General features: G+C 39.9%; 1 protein-coding gene across 3 annotated transcripts in view; it reads left to right on the top strand.

Moving 5' to 3' along the window:
• The window catches only part of gan (gigaxonin), a 129,676-nt gene that overhangs the window by 49,371 nt on the left and 65,514 nt on the right, over positions 1-14,791 (top strand). For all 3 annotated transcript variants that reach the window (XR_011964241.1, XM_072595959.1, XM_072595957.1), the window contains exons 7-9: positions 7,406-7,555; positions 10,068-10,204; positions 14,551-14,685. Coding sequence is in view for 2 of the 3 variants with exons in the window: in XM_072595959.1 (XP_072452060.1) it covers positions 7,406-7,555; positions 10,068-10,204; positions 14,551-14,685 (422 nt within the window). In the remaining variant the exon portion in view is untranslated. The remainder of the gene's footprint in view (positions 1-7,405; positions 7,556-10,067; positions 10,205-14,550; positions 14,686-14,791) is intronic.

The raw sequence follows: 14,791 nt of genomic DNA, 5'->3' as shown, positions 1-14,791 counted from the left end.
CAGGCGACTGACTGTGTGGAGTTTGCACGTTCTCCCCGTGTCTGCGTGGGTTTCCTCTGGGTGCTCCGGTTTCCTCCCACAGTCCAAAGATGTGCAGGTCAGGTGAATTGGCCATGCTAAATTGCCCGTAGTGTTAGGTATGGGGTAGATGTGGGGGTATGGGTGGGTTGCGCTTCGGCGGGGCGGTGTGGACTTGTCGGGCCGAAGGGCCTGTTTCCACACTGTAAGTAATCTAATCTAATCTAATCTAATCTAATCTACTCCACCATTCAACAAGATCATGGCTAATCTGATAATCCTCAACTCCACTTTCCTGCCTTTTCCCCATAACTGTTAGCTCCCTTTCTGATTTCAAAATCTATTTGTCTCAGCTTTGAATATGCTTAATGATCTAGCTGCTACAGCCCTGTTGTAAAGAATCTCATAGATTCACCGCTACCTTCTGAGAAAACATGCTGTCCATCATATTGGCAAAGGCACATGTTACAACACGATGGTGGTAATACATGTGCTACCTATAACACTTCCTGTCTGTATGTTACCAGCAACACATTCTGGTGCACTTCTGCCCACTTCTCCTCTGCACTAGCCTGCTGTGGTCTCTATTTTCATTTTAGGATTCTGTCTTTAAGATAGTAACACTCAGGATTACATTCTGATTCCTTTTCTGAGTATGCTCAATATATATATCATTTATTGTCTTGTTTTTCTGCTGCAAGTCCATTAGCCTTTCAGCATTAAACATTTCTGCCTGACCCTTTGCCTGTTCAGGTCTTTCCTGCATCATTACATCAAACAGGGTGTTTACTAACTGAATCTCAACTCCTTCATCTTTCTCTTTAGTTTTTGCTTTGTACTACGATTTATGATTGTGGGATCTTGTTACTAGATAGTCTGGAAAAATTCCAGGGCATTTTTCTTTTAACTCCTCAGTTCCCTGGTCTTCCTTTGGCTTCTCCACAACAAGAGGTGTCATTCCCACCTTGGATCCTGCTAAATCGTTCCCAAGAACAAACTGTATTCCTGGAACTGACACTCTGTCAATCACCCCCACTGTTACTTCCCCAGTCTTGAGTTGCTCCAACCTGATCTTACATCGGAGAATGCAAAATTTCCATCCATCTGTTCCACAAATTACCACTCTCTCTAGTAATATGTCAGAAAAAGTGAAAATATGTTCAACTCTTACTGTTAGAGACTGATTAGATCTTGTATCTCTCAAAATTGTAACCTCTTTCCCTTCTCCCCCTGTTCTTCCTGAGTAAACTCTACCCACAGAGGTGAAGTCTTTATAGAGATCAGGCATTAATTCAATACTTAGCCCCTGTCTAGCTGTGCACTGTCCTGTCCTCGACTTGTCTTGGGATTTCCTTTTCCTACCTTTACTAATCCCACTGATTTAGCCTGTTTTACTACATTCTTTCCCACAGTGCTTCCTTTCACAAGCAGCACTGTGACTTTATGTGTCCCATGTATCACAGTGGAAACAACTGAGGCCTTTCACTTCCTTTTCACCCTCTTGGGCTTCTTCTTTCACCTGTGGTGAATTATTACCAGTGTGCTCTAATTTTTGTTTTATAGTGTGGGATCTCCCTTCTGTCAATTTCTATCCCTTAAAGGCTGAAATTCTTGCGAGAAGCTAAATTTTGTCTAATGCACCAATGCATTTTCATCTGCTATCTGTGCTGCTCTTCTCACTACTTGAACTTTCTGTTCATCCACATGAATTCTTATCATCTCTGGAAGTGAGTTTTTTAACTCCTCCAGTAGAAAAATCTCTCTTAGAGCCTCATAGGTTTTATCTGTTTTCAAGGCCAACACCGATTTAGCAAAATTACTATGTTTAATTCTTTTGAACTCAACATAAGTCTGACCTGGCTCTCTCTGTTTCTGAACCACAGTCTATACACTTCTGGTACCAAATCATAAGCTGTCAAAATAGCCTGTTTGACATCTGCATAATCTCTTGATCCCTCATGTGACAGCGCTGCAACTACCTCACTAGCTCTGCCTACCAACTTTGCCGGAACTAGCATTAGGCCCAAGTTCTCTGACCACTCCATCTGCCAAGCCAACTTTTCAAATGAAATCATGATGGCTTTGACATCTTTCTCATTAAATTGTGGCACTGTTTTAACATTGTGAAAAATCACACAACACCAGGTTATAGCCCAACAAGTTTTATTCGGAAGCACTAGCTTTCGGGGCACTGCTTTTTCATCAGGTGGTTGTGGAGAATAAGATTGCAAGACACAATTTAAAGCAAAAGTTTACAGTGTGATGTAACTGAAATTATATATTGAAAAAGACCTGGATTGTTTAAGTCTCTCATCTTTTAGAAATGACCATGTTGGTTTCAGTTCGTTCTTATGTAAATTGCAAAACTTCTTTTAAAAGTTACATTCTCAAGTGAACTTTTAACAATTGGTGTCATGTCGGCCCAGATAATGTATTGAAGGTGTTAGCTCCCTGTGAGGCTGTCTCTGCCACAATGGTCAGACTGATTTTAATCTAAAAACAGATTTACAGAATCTTACATGGATTCAGGCAGTTTTTGAGCAAAGTAAAATGTAATTCTGCAAGTACAAATTCAACCCACAAACTTGTATGTGTTTGTTTGTGTGTGTGTGTGTTTGGGGGGGGTGGGGGGAGGGGGGCTGCGTGGTGGTTATGAGTGTCTGTGAGAGGGTGTGTGTATGTGTGAGTGTAAAGGGGTTTAAGTCTGTGAGAGGGTGAGTGTGTGTGTGTGTATGAGAGAGGGTCTGAGTGTGTGTAGGTGTTTCTGACTGTGTGAGAGTGTGTGTATAGTGCAATGGGGTCACCTGTAGTGTGACATGAACCCAAGGTCCTGGTTGAGGCCATCCCCATGGCTTGGCTATCAGCCTCTGCTTGGCCACCTTCGTTGTTGCCTGTTCCAAAGACTGCCTTGGAGGACGGTCACCCGAAGGTCCAAGGTCAAATGTCCCGGACCGCTGAAATGTTCTCCAACTGGGAAGGAACACTCCTGTCTGTTGATCATTCTGCGGTGTCCATTCATCCGTTGCTGTAGTTTCTGTTTGGTCTCCCCAATGTACCTTGCCTGCAGCGTATGAGATAGACAACGTTAGCTGAATCACATGAGTACCTGCCATGTACATGGTGGGAGATGTCCCCACGTGTAATAGTGGTATTCGTGTCGACATTCTGACACGTCACGGTAGACGCTGCAAGACAAGATTGTATGGTATCAAGGTTTTACAATATTATTCTCCTCAATCACCTGATGAAGGAACAGCATTCCGAAAGTTAGTGTTTCTAAGTAAACTTGTTGGATTAATTCTTGGCAAATGTAGAAATCATTTGCAAATCCTGGAACCTCTTTAGCAATCTTAAGAGCTTTTAATCTAACCAAAATTAAATAAATTGTCTCACCTACGTTTTATTTAAGGAGGGCAGGAATAGGAGGACAGAGCAGATGAATGCATGGCTGAGGAGCTGGTGTATGGGAGAAGGATTCAAATTTTTGGATCATTGGAATCTCTTTTGGGGTAGAAGTGACCTGTACAAGAAGGACAGATTGCACCTAAATTGGGAGCAGACTAATATACTGGCAGGGAGATTTTCTAGAGCTGCTCAGGAGGAGCTGAGACTGGTACAGCTGAGAACAGAAGCGAGTCAAACAGTCAGGGCAGGCAGGGACAAGGTAGGACTAAAAAATTAAACTGCACTTATTTCAATGCAAGGGGCCCATCGGGGAAGGCAGATGAATTCAGGGCATGGTTAGGAACATGGGACTGGGATATCATAGCAATTACAGAGACATGGCTCAGGGATGGGCAGGACTAGCAGCTTAAGGAAGGGCTTTTGCCTGAAGCGTCGATTTGCCTGCTTCTCGGATGCTGCCTGACCTGCTGTGCTTTTCCAGTGCCACTCTAATCTAGACTCTGGTTTCCAGCATCTGCAGTCCTTGTTTTTACCTATATGTCAGGTATAGACAGGGTAGGTCGAGTGATTCCTTAGAGTATAAAGGCAGTAGGAGTATACTTAAGAGGGAAATCAGGAGGGCGAAAAGGGGACATGAGATAGCTTTGGCAAATAGGGTTAGGGAGAATCCAAAGTGATTTTACAAATATGTTAAGGACAAAAGGGTAACTAGGGAGAGAATAGGGCCCCTCAAAGATCAGCAAGGTGGCCTCTGTGTGGAGCCATAGAAAATGGAGGAGATACTAAAGCGAGTATTTTGCATCAGTATTTACTGTGGAAAAGGACATAGAAGATATAGAACGTCGGGAAATAGATGGTGACATCTTGAAAAATATCCTTATTACAGAGGAGGAAGTGCCTGATGTTTGAAATGCATAAAAGTGGATAGATCTCCAGGACCTGATCATGTGTACCCTAGAACTCTGTGGGAAGGTAGGGAAGTGATTACTGGGCTTCTTGCTGGGATATTTGTATCATCGATAGCCACAGGTGAGGTGCCAGAAGACTGGAGGTTGGCTAATGTGGTGCCACTGTTTAAGAAGGGTGGTAAGGACAAGCCAGGGAACTATAGACTAGTGAGCCTGACATTGGTGGTGGGCAAATTGTTGGAGGGAATCCTGAGGGACAGGATGTACATGTATTTGGAAAGGCAAGGACTGATTAGGGATAGTCAACATGGCTTTGTGCATGGGAAATCATGTCTGACAAACTTGATTGAGTTTTTTGAAGAAGTTAGCAAGGTTAGATCTTACGGAATACAGGGAGAACTAGCCACTTGGATACAGAACTGGCTCAAATGTAGAAGACAGAGGGTGGTGGTGGAGGGTTGCTTTTCAGACTGGAGGCCTGTGACTAGTGGAGTGCCACAAGGATCGGTGCTGGGTCCTCTGCTTTTCATCATTTTATATAAATGATTTGGATGCGAGCATAAGAAGTATAGTTAGTAAGTTTGCAGATGATAACAAAATTGGAGGTGTAGTGGACAGTGAAGATGGTTATCTCAGATTACAACAGGATCTTGATTAGATGGGCCAGTGGGCTGAAAAGTGGCAGATGAAGTTTAATTTAGATAAATGCGAGGTGCTGCATTTTTGGAAAGCAAATCTTAGCAGGACCTATCCATTTAATAGTAAGGTCCTCGGGAGTGTTGCTGAAGAAAGAGACCTTGGAGTGCAGGTTTATAGCTCCTTGAAAATTGAGTCGCAGGTAGATAGGATAGTGAAGAATGTATTTGATATGCTTTCCTTTATTGGTCAGAGTATTGAGTACAGGAGTTGGGAGGTCATGTTGCGGCTGTCCAGGAAATTGTTTAGGTAAAAGCAATGACTGCAGATGCTGAAAACCAAATACTGGATTAGTGGTGCTAGAAGAGGCAAAAGCCAGGGCTTTTGCCCGAAACGTCGATTTCGCTGCTCGTTGGATGCTGCCTGAACTGCTGTGCTCTTCCAGCACCACTAATCCAGGAAATTGTTTAGACCACTGTTGGAATATTGCGTGCAATTCTAGTCTCCTTCCTTTCGGAAGGACATTGTGAAATCTGAAAGGGTTCAGAAAAGATTTACAAGGATGTTGCCAGGGTTGGAGGATTTGAGCTATAGGGAGACGCTGAACAGGCTGGGGCTGTTTTCCCTGGAGCATCGGAGGCTGAGAGGTGACCTGAGAGGTTTACAAAATTATGAGGGGTTTGGATTGGATAAATAGACAAAGTCTTTTTCCTAGGGTGGGGGAATTCAGAACTAGAGGGCATAGGTTTAGGGTGAGAGGGGAAAGATATAAAAGAGACCTAAGGGGCAACATTTTCACGCAGAGGGTGGTACGTGTATGGAATGAGCTGCCAGAGGAAGTGGTGGAGGCTGGTACAATTGCAACATCTAAAAGGCATTTGGATGGGAATATGAATAGGAAGGGTTTGGAGGGATATAGGTCGGGTGCTGGCAGGTGGGACGAGATTGGGTTTGGGTATTTGTTCGGTATGGACAGTTTGGACAGAAGGGTCTGTTTCCGTGCTGTACATCTCTATGACTCTGTGATCTAGGACAGTAATCAGCAAGTGTTTAAATCTGCTAGGATCTTTCGTGCTTCAAATCTGTTCAAATCTCAGACTGGATCTGTCCAAACCTGTCCAAGTCGGACTCGAGCCCCCAAACTGTTACAATACGGCAGTGACCCCTTCTGTTAATTAAACCAAACACCCAGAAAAGTTCACCGTGCCGCATAACCTGTTAAAATATGAGTGACAGAGGACTCCCAAATTCCACTATTTAAAGAAAATAATAGCAATTTATACTTTAACTCTAAAAGTGAACATTTTTAAACAACAACTATTCACAATTCAAAGCCCCGTTTCTTTTAATTGCTTATTATCTGCCTTCAAATCTATAACAATATACTGTTCCAATAAAACACTTGTTATAATTACATCAACTTAATTTCAAAGCTATGCAGTGGCTGTTGTCTTTGGTGTCCTTCTTCTTTCGGCTGCCGATCTCCCTGGGTGGTCGTCTTTCTTTTACTGCAAATATGCTTCATATGAACTTTGATAGTGTTTCATTGTCTTGTATCTGTCTCAATGGCATTTACCCTGTCTGACTTTCAAAATGTCTGCCTTTTTTGTACCCCCAACATCAGATCATCTCATTGGTTTGAGGTTGGCAAAACAATAAATTCAAACTCAATTGGATTTTTAGCATCCTAGGGCATTGGTTAAACTGGCTAAATTTGAATTGTTGTCAAAACAGTAACCAACCCAGGTATCCATTTCACTGCCAAATGTTACATATTTTCAATATTCCAGTGCACTCTGAGACTGCTAGCTAGTGATATGAAAGGTGCTTGTAAGCTCTCAGTGTAGGACGGTGTTCACTCTCTCTTAAAGGTACATAACACATGTCTCCAATGCTGATTAGAAATCCAACTGTAAGCTATTTCTGCTCTAAGGCAACAGTGCCATCTTTGACTGTACTCATGAAAGCTAGACCCAAATGTGACTCAATAAACTATCATAAAAAGATCACGTTAGACCATAAACAACAAGAGAATTTCTAGAAGATACTGAGCTAAACTTAAAGTTGGAAAGCACAAAAGCCATTTTCCCAAACTCACTCATAAAACTATCAACCCATACTGATCAATCATCCCTGCCAATTGCAGCTCCGACATTTATTTCCTTGACGTCTGTGTACAGCAATCAAGTCTGTAGATGTGCTTCACGTCTTGATGTTTCATACCCCATCATTCACACTATTGAAAATCATTCAAAATGTGCATTGTTTTAATGTTTTGGATTTTTGTTCTAGCACAAGTTACATTTAAATAGCACTTTTATTGCAGCAGTGTGTAATAAACAAGTCATTTTATAATATTGAGCGTATTTCCTTTGTTGTACAGTTTTTAAAATCACTTTCTCATTCTGACCTGTTTAAACATAAATACGCATTTTCAGGCAAGGCACAATTTTGGAATAGTGGCAATAGATGGAGTTCTTTATGTACTGGGAGGTGAAGATGGTGAAAATGAGTTGCTATCAATGGAGGCCTATGACATTCACACTAAGATATGGACAAAACAACCCAACATGACTATGGTTCGAAAGGTGAGGTAATTGTAAATTTGCTATTTAGAAAGAATTGCCACTATCTTTGTTACAGCATGCTGGTCTATGCATCATCATGCAATTGTAGTTGAAATTTTGTATGTGTTTGTAAAATGCAAAAGGCTCATCCATTGAATCATGTATGGGTATTTGGTCAAGCAATTGATTTAAAGGTTAATGACATCACAACACAACTGGATATTGTCTTAGCTTTATTGGATTTTATTTAATAAACTTTGGTTGCATTGCAAAATATGTAGAAATGGCCAAAACTTTAAGTTCTCTTCAAACATTAAAATGTAACCAGCATTTCCAAGTTAATTTGCTTTGTGATTGCATGAAAGCAAACATAATCAGAGGTTCATTTGTAATCCGATCACGTTGCAGGGCCAGCAGTCTGATTTCTGTCTGCTGGAAATATGTCACCCAAATCTGTCATGCTGCCTACCCTAAGTTGTCGAGTTGCTAATAAAGAATAATTAATAAAGAAGGGTCCACACCAACACAACCCAGTTATTGTCTTAAATAATATCAATTTCAAGTTAATGTTGACCAAGTTAGTTTAGTGACCTCTGAATTCACTTTCAATCTGTGCTCTTAACTGTCTCCAACTTTCAAACCTTTTAACAAGTAAGACAGTGATGTCAAGAATGCATCTCAAAAACTCATATTTGTGAATTTAATGAGGATTGTGAAAGTGACTTCTACAAACCTTTTCACACCATAGATCCTGAAAGCACAAAAAGATCTCTGTCTGTCTAACTAATTTAAAAACATAGCATCTCTGTATCATCTTCCCTCTTGGAAGAAATTTTCAATGTTGTTTTCAAACACCGAGTTGTTTGAACCAATTGTGATGAGCGCTCCCATGCTTTTAATTCCCCAAACCACAACTCAGTGAAAACAACTTTTCATGTATGTACTCATAGTGATTTTTTTATATTGTGGATTAATATTATTATTTTTATGTAGACATACAGATTTAGGAATTATACTGTTCGCTGTTACAGGGAAAAGTTTGTTTTTAAAAACTTGTTTGTTTCAATCTTAATTGAGTAAGTTCAGTAGACGTTCATCTAGTTTAAATGGTATTTTTATGCTTCATTTAATAATACACTGCCCTTGTTTCTGAATTTTGTCCTTCTCTAATGCTGTGGGTATCATTTTAATAGAAAAGGCTTTTGATAGTGCAATTTAGCCAATTCTGTCTACATTTTTTTAAACAACAAATTGGTAATGTAAAAATGTCAATTTTTATAACAATCGGGTTTGTCATTGAGGGAAAATAGTCAAGGATTCCCATTGCTTATCACTATTCACTGTGTGTATTTGAAAGCATCGATGAAATCATTTTTTAATCGAGAACAAATCGCTGGAGATTCCCAGCAGGTCTGGCAGCATCTGTGAAGAGAAAACAGAATTAGGCGTTTCAAGTTCGGTGAGGTCTTTTAGTTCTGTTTTCTCCCCAGAGATGCTGCCAGACCAGCTGAGTTTCTCTCCAGCAATTTTCATTTTTGTTTTAGATCTCCAGTATCAAGGTCCTTTGTTTCATTTTTAATCACCTTTTGGAGCATTCTAACTTTCCATAAATATAAAATTAATTTCTCAGGGCCAGTCATTACACAGTACAATCCCCAGTTGCATTTTGTTGAATAAGATGTAAGTAGAAAATGCTTGAAATACTCGCCAAATCAGGCAGCATCTGTGGTGAGAAAAAGAGTTAATATTCCAGGTTTCATCAGCACTTTTTTTGCATAACTTTCTTAAGGGTTTTTAAACTTTCGACCAAGTCAGTTATAATTATTTTTAATCAATCTATTCCAAGATGTTATTACGTACTTCTGGAGTAGATGAGACTTGAATCTGCTCAGAAAGGACACCCCTACAGAGCCTTCCGGAGGGTTTTCGGATCCTCTGAGTGAAAATTGCCATCAATTAAATTGATTTCCCATTGATGATACAACGCCCAACTCCAACCAGCGTATCTGCTCAAAAGTGTACAGTCACTGATAGCAATTTTTGGAATCTCTGTTTTATTGTACATGTGTGAAAGTTCCGGTTGTTTCAGTGCAACCTACTAATAGGTTCACTGTCATTACCACCTCAAAATCTGGGCCAATTTCGCTTGAATGATTTATTAGACTCATTGTTCAGGCTTACATTTGGGTGACATATCTGGTTGATTGTGTTGGTCATGAAACAAAAAAAAGTGGTGTCCTTCAGCATATGGGAGAAAGGATCAAAACTGCAAGAAGGCAGGCAGACAAAGCCATTGAGTGTATTGAAATATTTGCCTATTCTGATACCTACTACTTGGAGATGGAAGTATCCTTCACATGTCACCAATATTGAGAAATTCAGCCAATTCACAAATCAGTTGTAACATTTTAGGACTTGTTCTGAGATTTATCCAAAAAAATGGCTAAATCTGTTTACAAATTGAGAGCGGGGGAGGTGGGGGGGGGGGGGGGGTGGTGAAAGGTTAAATTTTCCATGTTTTCCTTCTGAATAGATTGGCTGCTATGCAGCTATGAAGAAAAAGATCTATGCAATGGGTGGTGGCTCATATGGAAAATTGTTTGAGTCTGTTGAGTGCTACGATCCCAAGACACAGCAGTGGACTGCGATCTGCCCATTAAAAGAAAAAAGGTCAGTGTGTAATCAGCATTTTCTTGTTAAGGTAATTATCATATCAACATGTGTGGGTTTGTGTATTGATGCTATGATCTGCTCAAATGACTTTTTTTTGTTGGGACTTTTTCCACAAGCATTAATAGTGGGTTAAATTTCCATTAACTATTATTGAACAGAACTGAGCACAATGTGCAATGGATTGTATCAATCATTTGCTAGCTACTTCTGTTGGAATTTTAAAACAAAAATTGATAACATTAAAGCGAAGATTAAATTGAAGAGAGTTGAACAGTGCTGTGATATGGATTCTGCTTTAGTCCTCTAGTGTATAGTTTGGCGCTAGTTCTTGTGTTTTCTTTGGAGTTGGCTGCAGGGAGAATTGCCAACAACTGAGTCTTCTGAAAACTTCATCTTGACATCCAGCCATTCTGCAAATAGGGAGTTTCACAATTAGCACCTTGTATTTAAATATCAAGGTTGCTATGAGTTATATGTTAGTGTCATCTGTTTTCTTTGATGTTTTTTTAACACGGCAAGTATTTGTTTTAAATAGTTATTAAAACCTCATTCATTGGAGCAGACTGGCTGAGGGGAGTATAAGTTTAATAGAAGTAAGCCAAATTAACATTACTGAAGAGCTTGTAATTGACAAATAATAAGAATTCTTTTTTGTTAGCATCTAGGTTTCTCATCAAAACTTTTCCAAGGTGATGTGTTTATCACAGTTTTAAATATGAATTTCAGATATTTTAAGCAATATTTATTTAAGTACTAATACTGTGCAGTTGACTCAGCACAATGTGATTTTTAGCCATTTAAAAGTTAAAATGGTTTTAAAACATTAATTCTGAAGAAAAGTCATCTGGGCTCAAAATACTGTTTCTCTTTGTATATCTGCTGCCAGACCTGACTTTCTCCAGCATTTTCTTTTTTTACTTCAGATTTCAGCATTGACAGTATTTTGCTATTATTTTAAATATTAATATTTGACATCTTTTTCTTGTTTATACTATCATAAACAGATTGAGCATGTTTCAGTTATCAGACTTTTATTCTGGCCTGTAATAGCTTTAGCCCCAGTCATGTTAAAATTGCTTTGTTTTATGGAATAACGTGATTGTGAATTACACATGTAGAAGTGATTTGCAGCAAATTTGTTTTTAAGTTTATGTTGAAGTCTGTTCTTAAAGAGCTCCTTGAGTTTTGTTTTCCTGTCCTGCAGCTGTGACATTGACCGCATGGTTTCATTGAAGTATTAAATTGAGTGGGCTATGAACAGGTAATTTAGCCCATCAATTCTAAACAGTTTCAATAAAACTTGATTTTGTCACTGAATCAACCACCTGAATTTAGTTCTGGCACTACAAACCATCTGATCCATTTAACCACTTAATTCAAAGTTGCTTCTTCTAAAATAATGTGATTTTGATTAACTCATTAAAGAGCAATTTGAATTAATGTGCCATTATAATTTAATTGTGTTATTTTAGTTAAATCAAATTATAATTTGAGTTCTTTCAAATTATTTTAAAACTGAGAATTCCAAGGCAAAAATTAAAGTGATATTTTTTTCATGTCAGTAAGTGACTAAATTATATTACTTAGTGTGGAAACAGCCCCTTCGGCCCAACAAGTCCACACCTGACCCTCCGAAGAGCAACCCACCCAGCCCCTTTCCCCTACATTTACCCCTTCACCTAACACTGCAGGTAATTTAGCATGGCCAATTCACCTAACCTGCACATTTTTGGACTGTGGGAGGAAACCGGAGCACCCAGAGGAAACCCATGCAGACACTGGGAGAATGTGCAAACTCCACACACAGTCACCTGAGGTGGGAATTGAACCCGGGTCTCTGGCGCTGTGAGGCAACAGTGCTAACCACTGTGCCACCGTGCTGCCCTTAAGTGTTAAAAAAAATTCCAAAAATTATACATTGGATGCTAGGTGAGTCAAACCAATGACAAGAATTTCTATATTATTGCCTGTAACACAGGTTACCGCTCACGTGTTGTGATTATATGTAAAGCCATGTTTAAGGGTACTACCATCACTCAGTGAAACACCATGTGCAATTGTATGTAAGATTAGAGCATTGCAGGGGTGTGGCGCTACAGAGCGACCAAGTAGCAACTTGACAAGTTGTAAAATTCTACCAACAATTTGGGATACCAAAGTTAGAATATAAATTCAGATTTTGAAATTATTCAGAGAATTAAAACTTTTCTTTCTTCCCTTTCCTGCAGTGAAATTGACAGGAGTTTTTCCAGATTCAAAATTTCACCCATTTGACAGTTGCAATCAATGATTTGTTCTATCCTGTTATTGAAGCCGCTGTGATTAGTTAAGCTGTGTGAATGGAAAGAGCATGACCAATCAAAGTTTCACCTGCACTTCCACACATCATTTACTTTATCCGTTGCTCCCAATGCAGTCTCCTCTACATTGGGGAGACAGGACTCCTACTCGCAGAGTGCTTCAGAGAATATCTCCTGGACACCCGCACCAATCAACCCCCACTGCCTTGTGGCCGAACACTTCAACTCCCTCTCCCACTCTGCTGAGGACATTCAGGTCCTGGGCCACCTCCATCGCCACTCCCTTATCACCTGACACCTGGAGGAAGAACGCCTCAGCTTTCGCCTCGTGACCCTCCAACCCCATGGCATCAATGTGTATTTCATCAGTTTCCTCATTTCCTCTCCCCTCACCTTACTCCAGCTCAAACCTCCCAGTTCATCACTGTCCTCATGACTCTTCCCATCTGTCCATCTTCCTTCTCACCTATCTGCTCCACCCTCCCCCTGACCTATCGTCTTTACCTCCACCTCCATCCACCTATTGCGCTCTCAGCTACCTTCTTTACCCCCAGTCCCACCCCCTCCCATTTATCTCTCCACCCCTGAGACTCCAGCCTCATTCCTGATGAAGGGCTTTTGCCCTAAATTTTGATGTTTTCCTGTTCCTTGAATGCTGCCTGACCTGCTGTGTTTTTCCAGCACCACACTCTTGACTCTAATCTCGAGTATTTGCAGTCCTCACTTAGGATCCCTGTACCAGGCTATGCAGGCAGACATTGATATCAGCAATCTCTGGTAGCAGGAGATATCGTATTAATGTAAAACATTCTCAGACTGTGAAAACTAGATGTGAGAGATAATTATATTACATCCCCAGAAGGTTGCTATCTTGCAGAAAGATGTTATCTCAGTGGACTTTAGGAATGTAAGGAGTGGACACTAGGCAGGTAGTGGGAAAAAATAGGAATTTGCTTGAAAAGTATTGTGCAAGTGAAGGATGGGGAGTGAAAAAGTAGAGCAAGGAGTTGTGGTGAACTTGAATATAATTGCTGAATATACGACAGATTTTAATCCTATGTATTATCCCCCCTCCTGCCCCATGTGCTCCCCCCATACCCCAAACTTACCCTGTTCCACCCTTACTTAGCCCAATGGGCATATGTAAGTTAAATTGATTGAAGTGGCATTCAGATATTATGGAAGTAAGTTGAGGATTGGGGAATCACTTTGCTGTAGAGGTATGATTTATGAATTTAATTATGCTAATGAGTCTGCAAGTCTCCAGTTGTAACAGATTTTTAAATTTTAACATCTGTGCGCTATGCTTTCCATGGGGCTGTCAGCCCAACAGCGAGAGAATAATGGAAACTGCTGGATCCTAAAGTTAAATGCATTTCCAGCAGAACCAGGTCTGCCAGGAGAAGCAGGAATGCTGTCATCACAACCCTAACCACTCCCACAACTTAAAGTTGAGGGATGAGTGAGAGAAATTATATTCTGACTTGCAATATGCCGTGCCACAGGACATTAAACAGAATTCATAATAATTGCTAAATGTTTTTTGTACTCCTGCCTTTTTGTCAGCATGGCTAAACAGTAATTTAATTTTATTCCCTTGTTTTCTCATTTGAACCCATGATAACGTGAGATGTATTTGTAACAAAATGCACATGGTTTTCTATCAGTGAAATCTAGATTCTAATAATATTTTACTTACAAAGTTTATCTTCATTGAGAATCAAAGAAAGGGGATGGGGAGACAGTAAATGATCCTTTGACGATGATGAGAAATACATTTCAGGCCTGTTTGTCAACATATTGCTCTTTTTATAACCACAGTAAAACTCTACATTTTCATAGAGCCTCTTAAGTGAAAAAAATGCACTTCAATAATTCATCCTAAACCCCATAAATTGTAATTGTTGTACTTAGTATGATGTAGGAAGCCTTCGTATGATGTATGATTGACTGACTGACTGTTAATATTTACATTTTAAATGTTGGCTAGATGCGTCAAACTTGCAAGTAGGTCTTTTTACTGTATGTTTCTTTACTTTGTAGGTTTGGTGCAGTAGCATGTGGTGTTGGCTTGGAACTATATGTTTTTGGCGGTGTTCGCAGCCGTGAAGGTCATGATGCGGAAAGCAATGAAATGGTCACCTGCAGATCAGAATTTTACCATGATCAATTCAAAAGGTAACCCAAAGCAAGGATGCAATCTTTGCTACACTAACCTCAGAAAGGCAAGCTTATTGTTAGAAATCAAAAGAATTTTTAATAACAGTTATTATTAATAATAATA

Source organism: Chiloscyllium punctatum, chromosome 26 (assembly GCF_047496795.1).
Source record: "Chiloscyllium punctatum isolate Juve2018m chromosome 26, sChiPun1.3, whole genome shotgun sequence".
Taxonomy (NCBI): Eukaryota; Metazoa; Chordata; class Chondrichthyes; order Orectolobiformes; family Hemiscylliidae; genus Chiloscyllium; species Chiloscyllium punctatum.
Note: the sequence above shows the minus strand (reverse complement) of the source record. Positions and strands in the feature narration are given on the sequence as shown.